This window comes from Carcharhinus amblyrhynchos, chromosome 10 (genome assembly GCF_965287045.1).
Source record: "Carcharhinus amblyrhynchos chromosome 10, sCarAmb.v2.hapA, whole genome shotgun sequence".
Classification (NCBI taxonomy): domain Eukaryota; kingdom Metazoa; phylum Chordata; class Chondrichthyes; order Carcharhiniformes; family Carcharhinidae; genus Carcharhinus; species Carcharhinus amblyrhynchos.
Genome location: NC_137333.1, coordinates 3,057,552 through 3,078,258, shown reverse-complemented (window position 1 = coordinate 3,078,258; position 20,707 = coordinate 3,057,552). Strand labels below are relative to the sequence as shown.

The 20,707-nt window shown below is 47.9% G+C and overlaps 1 protein-coding gene across 1 annotated transcript in view; it reads left to right on the top strand.

Moving 5' to 3' along the window:
- Window positions 1–20,707, top strand: part of LOC145349519 (FERM, ARHGEF and pleckstrin domain-containing protein 1-like) — a 254,858-nt gene that overhangs the window by 179,926 nt on the left and 54,225 nt on the right. Inside the window, exons 14-15 of the mRNA XM_080198067.1 lie at window positions 10,150–10,337; window positions 13,718–13,807. Of these exons, the coding sequence (XP_080054193.1) occupies window positions 10,150–10,337; window positions 13,718–13,807 (278 nt within the window). The remainder of the gene's footprint in view (window positions 1–10,149; window positions 10,338–13,717; window positions 13,808–20,707) is intronic.

Genomic DNA, 20,707 nt, shown 5'->3' with positions numbered 1-20,707 from the left:
CCACTGTCCGTAAGGCGTGCTGGTTAGGGTGCATTGGCCGTGCTAAATTCTCCCTCAATGTACCCAAACAGGCGCCGGAGTGTGGCGACTAGGGGAATTTCACAGTAACTTCATTGCAGTGTGAATGTAAGCCTGCTTACGACTGACAAATAAACAACATTCATTTCTGTTGCCAATTCTGAGATCTCTGACCTCACTCCCAGATCAATCTCATGGAGTGTTAGCTGGTTGTAGGCAGGCAGTATTGGTGGAATGAGAACTCTGCCAAGTCCCTGGATAGTGGAAGGGGGAACCCTTTTGCATATTTAGCACCAAGACATAAGAACATAAGAAATAGGAGCAGGAGTAGGCCATCTAGCCCTTCGAGCCTGCCCCGCCATTCAATAAGATCATGGCTGATCTGTCGCTGCTCAGTTCCACTTTCCCGCCCTCTCCCCATAACCCTTAATCCCCTCTCCTATCAAAAACCCATCAACCCCCGTCTTAAAAATATTTAGCGAGGCAGCCTCCACCACTTCAACGGGCAGAGAATTCCAGAGATTCACCACCCTTTGAGTGAAGAAGTTCCTCCTCAACTCTGTTCTAAACCGCCCCCCTTTTATCTTGAGGCTGTGCCCCCTAGTCCTACTGTCTTTTTTGAGCGGGAAGAGTCTTTCCACCTCTATCCTATCCATCCCATTCATCATCTTATATGTCTCAATGAGATCTCCCCTCATTCTTCTAAACTCTAACGAGTGCAAGCCCAGTTTATTCAGCCTCTCCTCATAGCTCAACCCCCTCAACTCCGATATCAGCCTAGTAAACCTCCTCTGCACTCCCTCCAAGGCCAAAATATCTTTGCGCAGGTGCGGCGCCCAAAACTGCACACAGTACTCCAGCTGCGGCCTCACCAATGCCCTATACAGCTGCAGCAAGACCTCCCTACTTTTATATTCAATCCCCCTCGCTATGAAGGCCAGCATCCCATTCGCCTTCCTGACCACCTGCTGCACCTGCAAGCTGGGTTTTTGCGACTCATGCACAAGGACCCTTGCATTCTCCTACCAAACTCGCTTCCTCATGTCCCTTACTCCAGGGAAAAGCCTCTCTCCTGTGTCACTTCGAGCTGTCTTGTCTACGTGCCACCCTGTGCCCTGTATCTCGAGAGCTGGGCATTTTGTACCATTGTTCCTTCTTCAGCACCGTTGATGCCTTTATCACTAGTAACTCTTTCACTGCCAATTATCCCAGTTATCCCATTCCAAAAGGATCCTATTTTGTTTTTTATTTATCCATGGGGAGTGGGTATTGCTGGGTGAGTCAGTATTTGTTGTCCATCCCTAATTGCCCTTGAACTAAGTGTCTTGTTTAGCCATTTCTGAGGGCAGTTGAGAGTCAACCACATTGCTGTGGCTCTGGAGACACATGTAGGCCAGACCAGGTAAAGACGGCAGATTTCCTTCCCTAAAGGACATTAGTGAACAGGATGGTTTTCCAACAATAATGGTTTCGTGGTTAGACTTTCTAGTTTTTTTATTGAATTCAAATTTCACCATCTGCCATGGTGGGATTTGAACTCAGATCCCCCAGAGCATTACCCCTGGGTCTCTGGATTATTAGTTCAGTGACAGTACTGCTACGGCACTGCCTCCCCACATGCCATATCGTGCAGTTTGTGGGGTGCAAATTTCAGCATTCAGAATCTTGCAGCACAGAAAGAGGCCATTCTGCCCATTGTAGCAGTGCTAGCTCTTGAAGGAGCTCCCCAATTGGTTGGACCCACCTTACTGCTTGTTCCTCCATTAGTTTAGCAAAGTTTCTCCCCTTCCGATAGTTATCCATTTTCCTTCTGACAGTTACTGTTCCTGCCAGGCGTTCCAGATCTCACCAATCTCTGTGCTTCAAAGAAAACTCTAAATTATCTGAAATGTGTCTCTTTTTTTTTCCTGTTGCTTCTGTCACAGGAAACAGTTTCTCTTTATTTCTTTGGCGGTATTACGAATAGATGAGTTAGGAGCAGCAGGCAAAGGCCACTCAGCCCTTCAATCATGTACTGCCATCCGGTCTGTGTGCAGTCAGGACTCTGACCTTCCGGTTGCTTGCCGTTTTATCACGATCCTGCTCCCACGCCCCCATGTCTGTCCTTGACCTGCTGCGATGTTCCAGCAAAGCTCAACGCAAACTGGAGGAACAGCATCTCATCTTCTGGCTCGGCACTTTACAGCTTTCCAGTCTCAACATTGAATTCAATAACCTCAGATTATCAGCTCCATTCCACCTCAATCCTTATATTTTCATTCTATTTTGTTTAATTTTTAACTGTTCTCTACTTTTTATTTCTTTATTGTCTTTCTTTATTTTTCTTCCCTCCCCACAATTTCTCCGGTTTATCCCCTCTTTCCTTACATTTTCTCCTCCTTTGCTTCCCCTTTTTCTCTATTTCACCTCTCTCCCACCATTTCCCCCCTCCCCCATATCTTCATCTGTCACAGTTTACCCTCTGACTTTAACCTCTCTGCTGTTTGGCCACTCACACCCTCTGTTCTCTCTATGGGCTGCCATTAGCAGCCTTTCCCCTAGTTTCAGTGGCTATGATCCATCTTTCATTCCCTCACCCTGCAGTATAAATATCTGATGTGGAGATGGACAGGGGTAAACACAGTAAGAAGTCTCATAACACCAGGTTAAAGTCCAACATGTTTATTTGTAGCAAACGCTACTAGCTTTTGGAACTGGCTGTTCTTCGTCAGGTGACCTGATGAAGGAACAGCGTTCCGAAAGCTAGTGGCATTTGCTATAATTATCTCCCACTTTCTCTGCCTTTTAGCTTTGACAAAGGGTCATTTGGACTCTTTTCTCTCCTTACAGATGCTGCCAGACCCGCTCAGATTTTCCAGCACTTTCTCTTTGGTTTCCACCACCCATGCCTGATCTGTCTGTAACCTTCTGTCTACCCCTCAGCAGACACACCCTGCCAGTCTCTTGCCACATTTGCAGTAGGGGGAGACAGTGGGCTGAGAAGATGCCAGATTCACTGGCCTCTGATTCCTCCAGCCCCTCTTCCTCATCAGCCGAGCTCTCCGCTTCTCCTTGTCTCTTCCAATGTTCCCCCCAAAATCCGTCTCCAGAGGTTCTGACCATCAGTGAGTGTCTCCCAGTTGTCACTGTCCACTATTTTCATGTCTCACTCCTCGGTAGTTGGGAAACTGCGGATGCCAAAGAGGCCATAACTCAGTGGGCAGTTCACAGGCCTTTGATTACATGAGTTCATAAGATTTGGGTGGCACAGTGGTTAGCACTGCTGCTTCACAGCTCCACGGACCTGGGTTCGATTCCCGGCTCAGGTCACTGTCTGTGTGGAGTTTGCACATTCTCCTCATGTCTGCGTGGGTTTCCTCTGGGCACTCCGGTTTCCTCCCACAGTCCAAAGATGTGCGGATTAGGCTGATTGGCCAGGCTAAAATTGCCCCTTAGTGAGATGCTTAGGTTAGAGGGATTAGTGGGTAAAATATGTAGGGATTTGGAGGTAAGGCCTGGGTGGGGTTGTGGTCAGTGCAGACTCGATGGGCTGAAGGGCCTCTTTCTGCACTGCAGGGTTGTATGATTTCTATGACAGGAGCAGTATTAAGCCATTTGGCCCATCGAGTCCACTCCGCCATTCGATCATGACTCATATGCACCCACACCAAGCTGTGATACAACCAGAAAGAATGCTTTCAATGGTGCATCTGTAAAAGTTGGTGAGAGTTTTAAATTTGCTGCCCCTTATCCTGAGACTGTGACCTCTTGTCTTAGAATGGCCCACAAGAGGAAGCATCCGCTCCACGCCTACTTTATCCAGACCTTTTATCATCTCAATTTGATCTCCCCGCATTCTTCTAAATTCCAGACAGTATATGACATGACCGCCACCCATCCAGTGAACCTCCAACAGGTGCTACCCAGTCACGGAACCCCATCGAGCTGTCGGCATTTTGTTTGGAGGGTTGAAAGCAGTTTGAATACAGTCTCGTCAGCTGTGAGCAACCAAAGGAATATGCTGTTTGATTTGAACAGCCGGTCAGCAGGACAGACAGACCCACGTGCCTGACATCACACCAACACTCACATTCATCCCTCCCCAACACTGTTCCATTGTGCGGCAGGCGGAATCACATTTTGGATTGAAGGCAGCATCCTATCAGTGGAAAGCTAGTGAGCTTTCCGTTTCACGCAGGGAGTTTCTATCCTTTTCCGATCACAGTTGATATGAACATAGATTCATTTCGATACAGTTTGTGTTCGTGAACTGAAATGCACCCTTTCTGATACAGCCTTGGACATTGTTTACTGCGCTGTGATTATCCTGGTTTCACACAGAGACACCACAGTTTGACTACATCCTGTGTATCAGATGTCAAACTAAGCTTTTGATTTGATTTATTATTGTCGTATGTATTAATATACAGTGAAAAGCACTGTTTCTTGCGCGCTATACAGACAAAGCATACCGTATATGGAGAAGGAAAGGAGAGTGTGCAGAATGTCGTGTTACAGTCACAGCTAGGGTGTAGAGAAAGATCAACTTAGTGCGAGGTAGGTCCATTCAAAAGTCTGGTGGCAGCAGGGAAGAAGCTGTTCTTGAGACGGTACATGACTTCAGACTTTTATGTCTTTTTCCCAACAGAAGAAGGTGGGAGGGAGAATGTCTGGGGTGCGTGGGGTCCTTAATTATGCTGGCTGCTTTTCCAAGGCAGCAGGAAGTGGAGACAGAGTCAATGGATGGGAGGCTGGGTTGCCTGATGGATTGGGCTACATTCACAACCCCTTGTAATTCCTTGCAGTTTTGGACGGAGCAGGAGCCCATACCAAGCTGTGATGCAACCAGAAAGAATGCTTTCAATGGTGCATCTGTAAAAGTTGGTGAGAGTCGTAGCGGATACACCAAATTTTCTTCGTCATCTGAGAAAGTAGAGGCGTTGGTGGGTTTTCTTAACTGTAGTGTCAGCGTGGGGGGAACCAGGACAGGTTGTTGGTGAAAACTTGAAGCTTTTGACCCTTTCTACTTAATTCCCATTGATGTAGACAGGGACATGTTCTCTATGATGCTTAGAGAGATTGCATGGGACTATTTTTGACAGAGGGTTGGTGGGTTCTCCACAGGGTGGTATTTTCACAAGACCAAGGCCCTGCCAGTGTGTCCAACGGCAGGAGGGATGGGAAGAAAGAATTTGGCCAAAAATCAGTTTCGTGCCAATATGAATTTCCCACGGGATCCTGCACCTTGGTGGGAAACCTGCAGGAGGCTGGTGTGAAACTGATTTGGGATGCAGATAAAGAACCTGATTCTCCACTGCATCTGCTGAAGATCATACCAGTGCCAAACACATCTGGAACAATGTGGAGTGCAGATGTTGGGACTCCACTGGAGCTGTCTCTGGAGTTCATGATGGAGGCCACCAGCAATCCTTGACCCCAGAACACCATGGCAGTGGGTCAGGGGGAGCATCTATTGGTGGACCTTCCAGATTCAATATCCTGGACAGGGCCCATCTTTCAGCCTCAGAATGTTCCCGGAGATGCATCTTCTTTCTCGGGTGGTCCACCTTCTTGCCTCAGTGGTGGGTCAGTGATGTTGGGCACCTTTCAATATGGCTCCCAGACACTACAGCAGATTATGTACCATCCAGGCCCCTCCCACCATGGGGTACGGCACAAAACACCTGGGTGCCTAATTGTCAAGGTCGGGGTCAGAAGATTTGCTGTGTTTTTTCCAGCTGGCCCCTGTGGCAGGAAATACTTCACATCCAACCGCCGCCCCCACACCCCCCCCACCACCACCACCACCACAGGACTTAGTCCCAGGATGGGGGAATTCCACGCACACGCTGTCCTGGGTCCACCAGCATTTATCCCACAAAAACACATCACTCAAATTTGGGTGGCACAGTGGTTAGCACTGCTGCCTCGCAACACCAGGGACACGGGTTCAATTCCCGGCTTGGGTCACTGTCTGTGTGGACCTTCTCCCCATGTCTGCGTGGGTTTTCCTCCAGGTGTTCCGGGTCCCTCCCACAATCCAAAGATGTGCGGGTTTAGGTTGATTGGCCATACTAAATTGACCCTAGGGCCGGGAATATAGATGATCTGGAGGAGGGAACCGAGTGCAGGGTGTCGAAATTTGCTGATGACACCAAGATTGGGGGAACGGCAAATTGTGCGGAGGGTGTGGAGAGTCTGCAGAAGGATCTAGATAGGCTGGGCGAATGGGCCAGGAAATGGCAAATGGAATTTAATGTTGGCAAGTGTGAGGTGGTCCACTTTGGTAGGAAGAATGGTAGGAAGGACTATTACTTACGTGGCGAAAAACTGCAGCAGGCGACGGTGCAGAGGGACCTCGGGGTCCTTGTGCATGAGTCGCAAAAACCCAGCTTGCAGGTGCAGCAGGTGGTCAGGAAGGCGAATGGGATGCTGGCCTTCATAGCGAGGGGGATTGAATATAAAAGTAGGGAGGTCTTGCTGCAGCTGTATAGGGCATTGGTGAGGCCGCAGCTGGAGTACTGTGTGCAGTTTTGGGCGCCGCACCTGCGCAAAGATATTTTGGCCTTGGAGGGAGTGCAGAGGAGGTTTACTAGGCTGATACCGGAGTTGAGGGGGTTGAGCTATGGGGAGAGGCTGAATAAACTAGGCTTGTACTCGTTAGAGTTTAGAAGAATGAGGGGAGATCTCATTGAGACGTATAAGATGATGAATGGGATGGACAGGATAGAGGTGGAGAGACTCTTCCCGCTCAAAAAAGACAGTAGGACTAGGGGGCACAGCCTCAAGATAAAAGGGGGGCGGTTTAGAACGGAGTTGAGGAGGAACTTCTTCACTCAAAGGGTGGTGAATCTCTGGAATTCTCTGCCCGTTGAAGTGGTGGAGGCTGCCTTGCTAAATATTTTTAAGACGCGGGTTGATGGGTTCTTGATAAGAGAGGGGATTAAGGGTTATGAGGAGAGGGCGGGAAAGTGGAACTGAGCAGCGACAGATCAGCCATGATCTTATTGAATGGCGGGGCAGGCTCGAAGGGCTAGATGGCCGACTCCTGCTCCTATTTCTTATGTTCTTATGTTAATAGTGCTTGGAAGGGATTGTGGTCAGTACACATGCGATGGGCCGAATGGCCTCCTGTACTGTATGGATTCTAAACAAATGATCTGATCATTACCACATTGCTGGCGGTGGGATCTTGCTGTGCACTAATTGGCTGCCAAGTTTCCCACAACAATGCCTGCACTTTTCTAAAATACTTCATTGGTTGTAAAGCACTTTGAGATGTCTGTTAGTTATGAAAGGTGCTATATAATTGCAAATCTTTCGAAGCAACTTCAGTTTTTCCACCGGGGGTTGGTGGGTAATACCCTTAACGCCAGGTAATTCTCCACTAAACCAAAACCCCATGTTAGATAGAATGTGGTGAGGAGACATCATTGAATTTAAAAAGGAAAATTTATCATCTTCAATAAGAATTTAAATCTTTTGTGTTACATACACATTAATTATGTATCAGGGGAGGGGAGCAGAATGGATTTTCAATCTCTCTCTCTCTCTCCCTCCCTCCACCTCAGCGTTGCCACTTCTGTTAGTTTGTATGAGTAAGTTGATAAATTACTCCGTGTATTTCATCCTAATATGTATTGGCCGTAACGTAAAGTGTCCTGAGTGCAATTATTACTGCTGTCTCTTTTTACAAAGGAAAAGAGGGATTCCAGTTATTATTTCTCCCCCATCAGTTATCCTTGTGGGAATGATGTGAGATATTATTAAAGTCTTGTCGTATCTTTAACACAGTGACAACCCGCCCATATATCCAGCTGTTGGATGGGTTTAAACTTGTCACTGTCGGCAGAGAGCTTTAGAGAACTCTTTGATTTCTAACGTCAAATGGACAATCTGTTCTCTTGTTACTGATAGGATTAAAACACCATCATTATACACATAAAAATGTTCACATACTCTCATGTACAGACGTACAGAAACTCAAATGTTCACTAACACACACACAGATACAGGCGTGTATACATAAACATACACACTTTAGGTATGCATACACAGGCACTCACATACACACACAGGCAAACATATATACACATGCACATGCATCTGCATACACATGCACAGATGCATAGGTGCACACACATATACACACAGGCACACAAATACACATGGACCTGCACACACACACATGCACCTGCACAGACACGCACGCGCGCGCACACACACACACACACACACACAAATGTGCACATGAATCTGCATACACACAAACATACAGACACATGCATGCACGCGTGCGCACACACACAACCACACACACAGACACACACACACACACACACACACACACACACACACACACACACACGTGTACACACACTTTAAACAGTTGAACTGTCCAATCTGGATTCAATGCACAGAATACCCAGAATTGCGATCAGTGTGCCCCTGAACGTGAATCTATTGCTGAAGATGAGAATATTATTCTCCAATGAATAAACTTCCCCACTCCTCAAAGACAGGCTGTCATTTCCGTCACGTTGCCATGGGAATCTCAGATTCCACTATCCCAGCGTAACACAGATGGTGTGCTCAGAAATTCATTGTGCATCTGCTCATCGTGAAATCTTACTGATCATCCGCATTACATATTGCTGAAAGATCATTAGTGACATTTTCCATATGCCTCTTAAAATTAAGGAATAATTTGATTGCAGCAGTTACACGCACACCATTATCACGCTAGCTGCTGGTATTTACCTTAGTGATGAAGGAGAAGTTTACAGGGGAAGCAGTGGAGACTGAAAGAGCGATGCATCAAACTTGGCAGCCACGAAATTCCAATCATGCCAAAGTCACCAACTATTCCCGCCAGCGGAATAACAAATCCCAGAAAGCAGTGCCCGTATAAAGGCTAAAATCCTGAACTGGTAACTCTGTGTTAGTCAAAGCTTGTCAGTGCCGACCAATGAGAGTGGAGTCAGACCACACGAGTGTACAAAATTCATGGATCTTTGGGCAAGCCATCATCTGATATCAAGATCTCCCTGTGAAAGGACGTGGAAAGCCTGCACGGCACCGTGGTCATCACTGCTCTCTCTCTCAGCACCAGGGACCCAGGTTCGATTCCGGCCTCGGGTCACTGTCTGTGTGGAGCCTGCATGTTCTCCCCATGTCTGCATGGGTTTCCTCTGGGTGCTCCGGTTTCCTCCCACAGTGAAGGTTAGGTGGATTGGCCGTGCTAAATTGCCCCTTAGTGTCCAAAGATTTGCAAGTTAAGGGGATTGGCCATGCTAAATCGCCCCTTAGTGTCCAAAGATTTGCAGATTAGGGGAATTGGCCATGCTAAATTGCCCCTTAGTGTCCAAAGATTTGCAGGTTAGGGGGATTAGTGGAATAAATACGTGAGGTTATGGGGATAGGGCAGGAAATGAGGCTGGGTAAGATGCTGTCTTGGAGAGTAGGTGCAGACTCAATGGGCCAAATGGCCTCCTTCTGCACAGTAGGCATTCTATGATTCTATGAGTGCGGCTCAACATGTGATGGATGTACCACTGCTCTCTTATCTGTGTCCTTAGCTGATCCACAGAGGCCACAAAGATTCTCCAGGATTCCCCCAGCAGTGTGAAACCAGGGAAAGTATTCTGACTGACACGGAGGAGGTGGTGGTCTGTATCATGCCCACAGACAGCAGACTAAGCAGAAAGCAATGATGGAGTTTGCCCAGTGCTAACCCCTGACATTTTTCTCCAACCTTTTATAAAGTCAGGCTGTCATGAGGTGTGAATAAACTACTTGAGGATTTTTCACACGTTTGCTGCTTTCACTCATCCGTTGTTTTTGGGCCCGAATGAATATTGGGTTACACAGAGACGCACTGGCATGGGGAGGTAGAGAGTGCCACTTAATTGGCTACAATAAAGTTCTGCTTGAATTGGATCTGTGGGCCAATGTGTTGGGATTGAACTCCTTGGGGTTTTAGGGTACAACCCTTCGTATCCTTCTGACTCCAGTGGAATTGAACATTCATAGCTCAGCAGGCAAATCTGTTGAACCCAGTCAGTTGTGGAACTCTGTACGTGTCCAGGATTGAAACTCTGACTTAAACTGAGAGGTTAAACTCTAACCTGAATTCCCTCTTGTCCGTTCCAGGTTCCCTGGTGTGCAGCCCACACGTGTCAGAGCTCTCACTCAATTCCCAGGTTGGACCCGGGGTTCAGAACCTCTCGCTGTCTCCTCGCCTGAGCCCAGACGGTAAACAGCACTCGCCACTGATGACCCCTGTCCTGACGGACTCTACGTGTATCAAGACTGATGATGAAGAAGAAATGAGGAGAAAGGTTTGATGTTGATTATCAACGCCCTCCCAAGTGCCCCTCTGCCCCCTGCTTTCCAAATGCCACCCCCCCATCCCCTTCCCAAACATCTCCCCATCCCCTTCCCAAACGCCTCCCCCACCCCCTTCCCAAACATCTCCCCCACCCCCTTCCCAAACGCCTCCCCCACCCCCTTCCCAAACATCTCCCCCACCCCCTTCCCAAACGCCTCCCCCACCCCCTTCCCAAACATCTCCCCCACCCCCTTCCCAAACATCTCCCCCACCCCCTTCCCAAACATCTCCCCCACCCCCTTCCCAAACGCCTCCCCCACCCCCTTCCCAAACATCTCCCCCACCCCCTTCCCAAACGCCTCCCCCATCCCCTTCCCAAACATCTCCCCCACCCCCTTCCCAAACATCTCCCCCACCCCCTTCCCAAACGCCTCCCCCACCCCCTTCCCAAACATCTCCCCCACCCCCTTCCCAGATGCCTCCCCCACCCCCACCCTGTTCCCAAAGCCCCCCACCCCTTCCCAAATGCCTCCCCCACACCTTCCCAAACACCTCCCCCACCCTCCACCCCCTTCCCAAAACACCTCCCCCACCCACTTCCCCAAACACCCACCACCACCAGCGCACCCCCCCATCCCACTGACCATGGTTGCAACATAAAATCTGATGTCAAATCAGACATCCATAGAATCCCTACAGTGCTGAAGGAGGCCATTCAGCCCATTGTGTCTGTCCCAAAGAGCATCTTACCCAGGTCCCCACCCTGACTGCCTCTGATTGGATAATCAGTGAGATCAGCTGATGGCTCTGAGAGTTTCTCCTGTGACTGAAGTGTCTGAGACAGTTGTTACACCAGCTTACAATTACACTTATTCCTCACACCCCAGGCCAGGTTTTTGGGGAGTCGGAATGGTTCTGGCAGCACCGTGGCAACGTGGTTAGCGCCGCTGCCTCTCAGCGCCAGGGACCCGGGTTCAATTCTGACCTTGGGTCACCGTCTGTGTGGAGTCTGCATGTTCTCCCCGTGTCTGCGTGGGTTTCCTCCGGGTGCTCCGGTTTCCTCCCACAGTCCATAGATATGCAGGTTAGTTGGATTGGCCATGATAAGTTCTCCCTTAGTGTCGGGAGGATTAACAGGGTAATACGTGGGATGAAGGGGATAGGGCCTTGGTGGGATTGTTGTGGGTGCACACTCGATGGGCTGAATGGTCTCATGTGTTGTAGGGATTCTGTGATTCAATTCCTGGATTCCTGCTCCTGTTCCCGGTGACTCCCTCTGCTAATTCTTGCTGATAAGGGGGCAGAATTTAGGAATCTTTTGAAAGGTAGGTTCAAAAGGCCTTCCCCGTGTCCACCTTCTATTCCAACTCGCTCCCACCTCCTGGGCCCCGGCATCCGCCCCCCCCCAGTGGAATATTGATGGAATACTAACAGGATCAGATTCGTGAATCCACTCTGAAGCCCTCTCCCCAGAGACATGCAATTCCGTTCTCTTCCGGAGCCTGTCCAATTCCCTTCGGAAAGCCTCAGCTGAATCTGCCTCTCTCAGGCAGCGTGTTCCACACCCAAACCGGCCGCTGTTTCTCCCTCATGTCGCCGTTGCTTCTTTTGTCCTTCACCTCAAACCTGGGAGTTCAGACTTTGTCATTTTCTACTGAATGGAGGAAGATTAGATTTTCCAGAAATGGTAGAATATTGGACATAATTAACTGAAACATCCTTTTTCCTCTTTGGTTTTGGGAGCTGTGCAGAGCCATTTCCTGTTAAACACCCTTCCACCTTTCCGGGAGAGGCGTCAGGAGTATTTGTAACTCGGTGATATCCATCCAGGAATATAAAGCTTGCCACTGAATAGAAAACAGAAGCTAATGGCCCAAGGCTCAACCAAGCCCCTTATTGCAGCCAGTGGTAGCTCGCTGCACAGTCCAATTCTCTCTTGTGCTCTCAAACCAATAACTCATCCTCAGATTAGAACCATAGAATCCCATCAGTGCAGAAGAGGGCCATTCGGCCCATCGAGTTTGCACTGACAACAATCCCAGCCAGGCCCTATTCCTCATAACCCCACATATTAACCCTGCTAATCCCCTGACAGTCGGGGCAATTTAGCACGGCCAATCCACCTAACCCGCACATCTTTGGACTGCGGGAGGAAACCGGAGCACCCGGAGGAAACCCACGCAGACATGGGGAGAATGTGCAAACTCCACACAGTCAGTCACCCAAGGCCTGAATTGAACCCAGGTCCCTAGCGGTGTGAGGCAGCAGTGCTAACCAGTGTGCCACCCTGCAGAGTTCTGATATCATAGCATCATACAGTGCTGAGGGGAGGCCATTCAGCCCATTGGGCTGGATTCTACCTTGCCTCACCAGTGGGTTTGAAGGTTCATAAAATACAGCATGCGACCTGCCACCCAATTTCTCTGTACTCATCACGCCCCTCCCTCCCCCACCCCGTGACACCTCCCCATGACCTGTCCCAAATTTCTACGGAGGGTGGGTGTTGGTGAAGGTGTTGTGTGACATGTCTGCCACTCTTGGGCCTATTGAGGTCCTTAAATGGGGGGTGCCTGTACCATTGCACCACATGGGAAGCCTGATATCTTTAGTTGTGTGGGTTGGTGTCAGACAAGGTTTGTTGGGGGTTGGGGGAGGAGGAGGGAGGGTGGCATCTTCCTTTGTGTACCCATCTGGAGGCATTCCCTCCCCATCAAAGATCACAGCATGCTCCCTGTATTTCCAGCACTCCTCCCACCACCACCCTACCCCCCACCCCCCTGCCTCTCTCCCCCGGCCCCTCGCCCCCGGCTCCCCCACACATCCCTCACTATGGTCTGCCAGCCTCTCTCTCCCCAGTAGGTACCCCGGACTCTCCTCCAGTCCCGGCTCCTCCTCCTCCTCAGGGCTGCCTGCAGTTCCAGCAGTGGCCACTGCTCCCATCCAGCGCTGCTGAGGCTACCAAGCTGCCCGCCATCCGATTGGCCGCAACTCACCTGTGGGAGGAGTGATGGTCTCACCTGAAGGTGCTCGATGCTGCCCCCAGCTTTCAATAGCCGAAGAGATGGCTGTCCCCACCCGCTTTATTAGCCGGGTAGTCGGGGACAATGGCGCCCTGTAAACTCCAGCCTTTTAAAGAGTTATCCAGTCATTCCCATTCTCCCAGTTCTTCCCACCCATAGCTCTGCAAACTTTCCCCTTTTCAAGTATTTATCCAGTTCACTCCTGAGAGTTACGATTGAATCTGCTTCCAACACCCTTTCCGTCAATGATTTCCAAATCACAAAACTTGCCTCTATATTTCACCTTTGATTCTTTGCAAATTCCCCGGAAGTATATACAGAGTGTTTAGGCAGCGTGTTTATACAGTGGATTGTTCTGAATTTTTTGCAGCGGTTTCCAACAGACAAAGCCTATTTTATCGCCAAAGAAGTATCGACAACAGAACGGACCTACCTTAAAGATCTTGAAGTTATCACATCGGTAAGGATAAACGCTTTATCTGTGTGTGTATTACAGTATTGGAGAGAGAGAGACAGTGTACGTATTCACATGTGTATATGCGCAAATGTGTCTGTGTGCATGTGTGTGTGCACGCACATGTGTGCCTTTGTGCATCCACGTGTGCATGCTTGTGTGCGCATGCATATATGCGTGTATGTGTGTGCACGTGTGTGTGTGTATGCGTGTATGTGTGTGTACCCTTGTGTGTGCATATGTGTGTGTTGCAAGGCCAGCATTTATTGCCCATCTCTAATTGCCCTTGAGAAGGTGGTGAGCTGCCTTCTTGAGCTGCTGCAGTCGTGTGGTGTAGGTACACCCACAATGCTGTTAGGAAGGGAATTCCAGGATTTTGACCCAGTGCCAGTGAAGGAACGGTGATATATTTCCAAGTCAGGACAGTGAGAGACTTGGAGGGCAAGTTGCAGGTGATGGTGTTCCCATGTATCTGCAGCATTTGTCCTTCCAGATGGAGGTGGTCATGGGTTTGGAAGGTGCTGTCTAAGGAGCCTTAGTGAGTTCCTGGAGCACATCTTGTAGATAATACACACTGAGCATCGATGGTGAAGGGAGTGGATGTATACGGATGGGGTGCCAATCAAGTGGGCTGCTTTGTCCTGGATGGTGCTGGGATTCTTGAGTGTTGTTGGAGCTGCACCCATCTGGGCAATTAGAGAGTATTCCATCACATTCCTGACCTGTGCCTTGTAGATTGTGGGCAGCTCTGAGCAGTCAGGAGGTGAGTTACTCTTTGCAGAATTCCCAGCCTCTGACCTTGTCTTGTGGTCACACATGACTGGTGTGGACATCTCTGTCTCTGTGTCTTTGTGTGTGTGTGCACATGCGTGGTTCACTGTCCGGTGAGGCATCAGTGCCTCTGATACAATTAGGATATATTTTACTTGCCTAACCTACCGTGATTAGATGAATTTCAGTTTGGATAGTTACAGCACACTGGGCTATGCTGTGCCTGTGGAGTGACAGTGAAGGCACAGTGGTTAGCACTGCTGCTTCACAGCTTCAGAGTACCAGGTTCAATTCCGACCTCAGATCACTGTGTGTGTGGAGTTTGCATATCCTCCCCATGTCTGTGTGGGTTTCCTCTGGGTGCTCCGATTTCCATCCAGAGATGTGCGGATTAGGTTGATGGTCAGGGGGATTAGCAGAGTAAATATGGCAGATTACAGGGATAGGATGGGATTGTGGTCGGTGCGGACTTGATGGGCTGAATGGCCTCCTTCTGCACTGTAGGGATTCTATGACAGGATATTAACATTGGTGCTGCTGTTTGTTTCCATTTGTTATTTACTGGGGTTACTAGAAGTGTTTTCATTACAAGAACCAACTCATGATTCACCTGCTAACAAGAAGCTTTGAGTTACGCTCTCTGAAATGACTCTGAGTGGCTGAATGGGAGTTACAATTTGTTTTGGATAGCAACTCAAAGCGGATGGTTTATAGTTGCTTCGTACAGTTTTCAATTTGACTGAATAAGCAGGATTGAATATCTGGCAGTTTACAGGGAGAAGGGGAGGGGAGGTACCGCACCAATGATATTATCCGTTTCGAACTTATCCCACCCAATCCCTCCAAGGGTGTCCAGGAATTAAGACCAGGGACTGCGATTCTCTGATCTCGTTCGCCCTGCCAACGAGGATGGAGGGTTCAGCATTCTGTCAAAACCCCAGCGAGGGTGATGGAACTGGAGAATCCCAGCCACGAGGCGAGGTTGGAGACCTCCACCCTTTATCTGTAGGAAGCTGTGATGAGTAACGCCCAAGAGAAACACCACAGGGGCTTTAAAAAGGAAGCGTGAGTTTGACAGTTTCCTTGAACACCGTTAGTTTATTATTAGAACAGTATTGGTGATGGGGGAAGGGGCGGGAAAGGAGAGAAAGGGCTGTTCGACTGGCTGAGGCAGTTGGAGGTGGACAGACAGGGAATGAAACCTCGAGGAATGTGGGTTGCCAGGGTCGGTAATCCTATGGTGAACTAAAATTAGACCCAACTGGGTGTTGGTGACGTAAAGGAGAGAATTATTCTTCATCCCTGTTCCGTTTACAGGAATGTTTGAGATTAGAATGAAGAGATGGCTGACGGGAATGGGGTGGAAAGGTTCTCGGTGGGCCTTGTGTTTGAAACTTGTGTTTAGTCACATGGAGGACTAGGACAATGACAGGTTTTAGGTAAAGTAACCTACGAAACACTCTATCCATGAGCTGATGGAACAAGGACTCGGGGTCACAGGATTAATGGTTTGGATGAGGGACGTGTGAAGGGGACATTAGGAAAAACTTTCTTATGCAGTGATCGGGAATGACCTCAATGTGGTCCCCACGAGGGAGGTGGAGACGGAGATGATTAATGATTTCAAAAGAAAATTTGATGGGCCCTTGAAGGAAATAAGCCTTCAAGACAACCCTTTGTCAAAACTCCCTCTGCTTGGATCACACACGACCTTCAGTTGAACCCAGATGGTGGAGCTGAGGTTCTGGATGGACACAGTTGAGTGAGCTAAGGTTGTCCCTCTGACAAAGGGTCAACTGGACCCGTAACCTCAGCTCTTTTCTCTCCTTACAGATGCTGCCAGACCTGCTGAGATTTTCCAGCGTTTTCTCTTTTGGTTTCAGATTCCAGCATCCGCAGCAATTTGCTTTTACCTGAATCCTGGAACTCCCTCCCGTAATCTCACTTCCACCCCCCCCTTTAAGACGTTCCTTAAAAACCGAGCTCTCTGACCGAGATCTGTGGCATCTGCTTCCTTTCGGTTCCCTGGTGTGATTTGGTTTTGCCGCCCTCCCATAAAGCGTTCGTTTATTAGGTTAAGGGCGCTAAAATGTGCTGTCGATTAGCAGAAATGTTCAGGGGAAATCTCGAGGTGAATGCACATTTTTTTTTTAGATAAATGTTTCAGATGGAGTTTGGCGTTCCTGTCACTGAAATCAGGCATTGGAATAAATTGATTTTGTTCCAAATGGCATCAAAACAGGAAATTGAATAAAACACAAAGATTAGGTTTGACTTGTCCTCATTAAATAATTATGCGTTTCGTTACGGACCCTCTTAAAAAAAACATGTAAATTGCATCCTGTCGCCATTCCCTATCCTGCAGCGACAAGACTCGACACTATCTCTGTTTTTATGCCCCATTTTACTGTCGATTCGAGAAGTTTTCCATTCTCTGTTTAATTTGGCCCAATTACGTTGGAAATGTGCAGGTTAACAGCCGTAAATAATAGATCCAATTAATCCCTGGCGATGGTTATTCTTGGGTCTCGAGAGAATTTTACACAAATTCACGCCATCGCAGGTAGTTCTGGATGAAGCTCCCTTCGCTCACTCAACTGTGTCTATCCAGAACCTCAACTCCACCATCTGGCTTCAACTGAAGGCCGTGCGCGATGCAATCTTTGTGGTGCTATCGGCAATTTCACCAAACTGGCAGTACGGAAGTGAAGTCTCTTTTAATCTAAAACAAATGTGGCAGCAAAGGAACTGAGAGAATGGGGTGGAGTTTTTACGGGACGTGGGGTACTGAGAGCTGTAGTCAAGATAGCTGTGGGAGTCGGTGGGCTTATATGGATACTGGTGGACACTTTCCCACCAGAACTGGAGACAGAGAGATCAAGGAATTTTGATTTGATTTATTATTGTCACATATATTAGCATACAGTGAAAAGCATTGTTTCTTGCGCGCTATACAAAGTGTACTGTTCATAGAGAAGGAAAGGAGAGAGTGCAGAATGTAGTGTTACAGTCACAGCTAGGGTGTAGAGAAAGATCAACTTAATGCAGGGCAGGTCCATTCAAAAGTCTGATGGCAGCAGGGAAGAAGCTGCTCTTGAGTGAGTTGGGACGTGACCTCAGACTTTTGTATCCTTTTCCTGACGGAAGAAGGTGGAAGAGAGAATGGAGGGAAGGGAAGTGAAACGTCAGAGATGGACCATGTGAAGGTGATAGAGGGGTGGAAATTTTAAGTGAAATTGAGAGCAGGAAGCAGCTCTGAAATAGGCGTTGATGTGCCAATAAAGGAGATATGGGAGGGGGCCAGTATCGGACTGGAACAAGGAATATTCCACATACCTCATAAAGGGATAAGCATATTACTGTTCAGGGAAAAGGCCACAATCCCTCAGATACAGGACAAATAACTTCCTGAACTCATTAGTGACCTACTCGATAAGAATTTTTAACACAAGCCTTAATACGTGGATGAGGATATGCATTCACAGCGGAACTCAGTAACTGATTATTTTAATGTATTGGAATAGCTTTAAATACATATTTTAATTAAAGTTAGATCTCTGTGATCTTCCTTTCTTTGTTTCTTTATTGGAAAACATGAGACAGATGTTAGAAATAGGAGCAGAAGTAGGCCATTTGGCCCATCGAGCCTGTTCCTCCCAGCACCACTCCCCTGCCTACTCCCATAAGCTTTCACCCCCTTGTCGCTCACACAGGTCTGTCTTCACTCAGCAGCATTCTGAAGGCTTTTTACATAAATGTTCCCAGTCGAATGATACTTTCTCACGAGCACAATGTTGGTAAAAGTTTTTTAAAAAAAACAAACCAAGACTTTGAATTACCATCAAATTGAATTTGATTGTTTGAGGTTGTCTGTGACTCTGTAATGAACAACATGTGGCTCTGGGGCAATAGGTTTGAGACCTGGGTTAGACCGATGCTTAGTAGAAGGGGGGAGTGAACCTGGAGCAACGTTAGGGAGTAGCACTGGGAGATTGTCCTCTTATTTATGAAGTGGAATTCTTTAGTAGAGCAGAAAATATTAAAATAACTTGTGAAGCAATAATTATTCAATATTACACAAACAGATTAGTTTTTATGTTCACTTTGTGTTTGATTTGATTTATTATTGTCACATGTATTGGGATACTAAGTTTATGTTTTTTATTAGAGTCACAAGTAGGTTTACATTAATACCGCAATGAAGTTAATGTGAAAATCCCCACATTCCGGCACCTGTTCGGGTACACTGAGGGAGAATTTAGCACGGCCAATGCACCCTAACCAGCGCGTCTTTCAGACTGTGGGGAAAAAACCGTAGCACCCAGAGAAAACCCACGCAGACACAGGGAGAATGTGCAACCTCCACACAAACAGTGACCCAAGCCAGGAATCGAACCTGGGTCCCTGACACTGTGAGGCAGCAGTGCTAATTGTGCTGCAGTGAAAAGTATTGTTTCTTGCGTGCTACACAGACATAGCATACCATTCATAGAGTACATAGGGTATAAGGAAAGGAGAGGGTGTAGGATAGAGTGTTGCAGTTCACCTTATGTATCCTGATTGTATTTCCTCAAGCCTACAAGTTAAAAGCACAATCCTGCAGATGCTGGAATCTGAATCAAAAACAGAAAATGCTGGAAAATCTCAGCAGGTCTGACAGCATCTGTGGAGAGAGAATAGAGCCAAAGTTCTGAGTCTGGATGACCCTTTGTCAGATGCTGTCAGACCTGCTGAGATTTTCCAGCATTTGCTGTAGAAGTTTAGATATTGACCTAGCCGAGGTGTTGAAGGTGATTAGTGGATTTGAGAGGGTGAATAGGGAGGAACTATTCCCTCGGGTTGACCGGAGTCCAGAACAAGGGAATAGAATCTCAACATGGGAGCCAGGCCATTCAGGGGTGATGTCAGGAAGCACCTCCTCAGAGGGGAGCGGAAATCCGGAACTCACCCCCTTCCACCTACTGAAAAGCTGTGGAATCTGGGGAGCCATGGCTGATTTCCAAACTGAGACCAGGCTGATAGACTTTTATTGGGTGAGGGAGTTAAAGGGTTTGCGGATGAAGGCAGGTAAATGGGTGTTAAGGTGCAGATGGTGGTACAGGCTGAAGGTGTTGAGCAACTTTCTCCTGTCCCTGTTACTGTCCCTGTGGCTACATCCACCTAGAGAGTGGGGAAAATGTGGGACTCGATACCACGAGGCATAGTTGGGGCAAATAGTGTTTGACAGGAAACTACAAAAGGCATGAAGGAGAAAGGAATAGAGGTTGAGTTGATACGAGTTAAGTTGGGAGGAGGCTGATGAGGGACATGGTTTGTGTGGGCTGAATGGCCTGTTTCTCCACTGTACGTTCTAAGTTACTGTCTGAGTTTTTCATCTGATAGGAATGGCGATATATCTTTGTCAAAATCTTGATTGGTCATTTAGATGGCTCACAGATGCCTGGTATAAGCTGCTCCCGAGGGTTTCTCCTTTCTCCTGAGTAAGAGACCATCCGGTTCGAGATCAGCGATCCTCTGTCGTAGTATTGAGATGGGGAGCTCGTGGAATTGGTGACTGTGGGTATAAATTCACCCATGAACAGCCTGGACAGATATTTCTGTTCATTCCAGTCATGGTTTATTTTAAAATAATATAAACTGTCATAGTGATGGAAACTTACTGATTGAAACATACTTCACATCTCTCTGGAGAATCTCTGGGGAGGGGATGGCCCAGTGGCATTATCGCTAGACTATTAATCCAGAAACTCAGATAATGTTCTGGGGACCCGGGTTCGAATCCCGCCACAGCAGATGATGGAATTTGAATTCAGTAAAAAATATTTTGAATTAAGAATCTGCTGATGACCATGAAACCATTGTCAATTGTCAGAAAAACCCATCTGGTTCACTACTGTCCTCTCAGGGAGGAAATCTGTCGTCCCTACCCGGTCTGGCCTACACGTGAGTCCAGAACCACAGCAATGTGGTTTACTTTTTAACTGCAACTAAGGATGGACAATAAATGCTGGCCAGCCAGCGATTCCCATGTACTATGAATGAATATATTTAAAAAACTGATGTCCTCTGGGGAAGGAAATCTGCCATCATTACTCGGTCTGGCCTACATGTGAATCCAGAGCTACAACAATATGA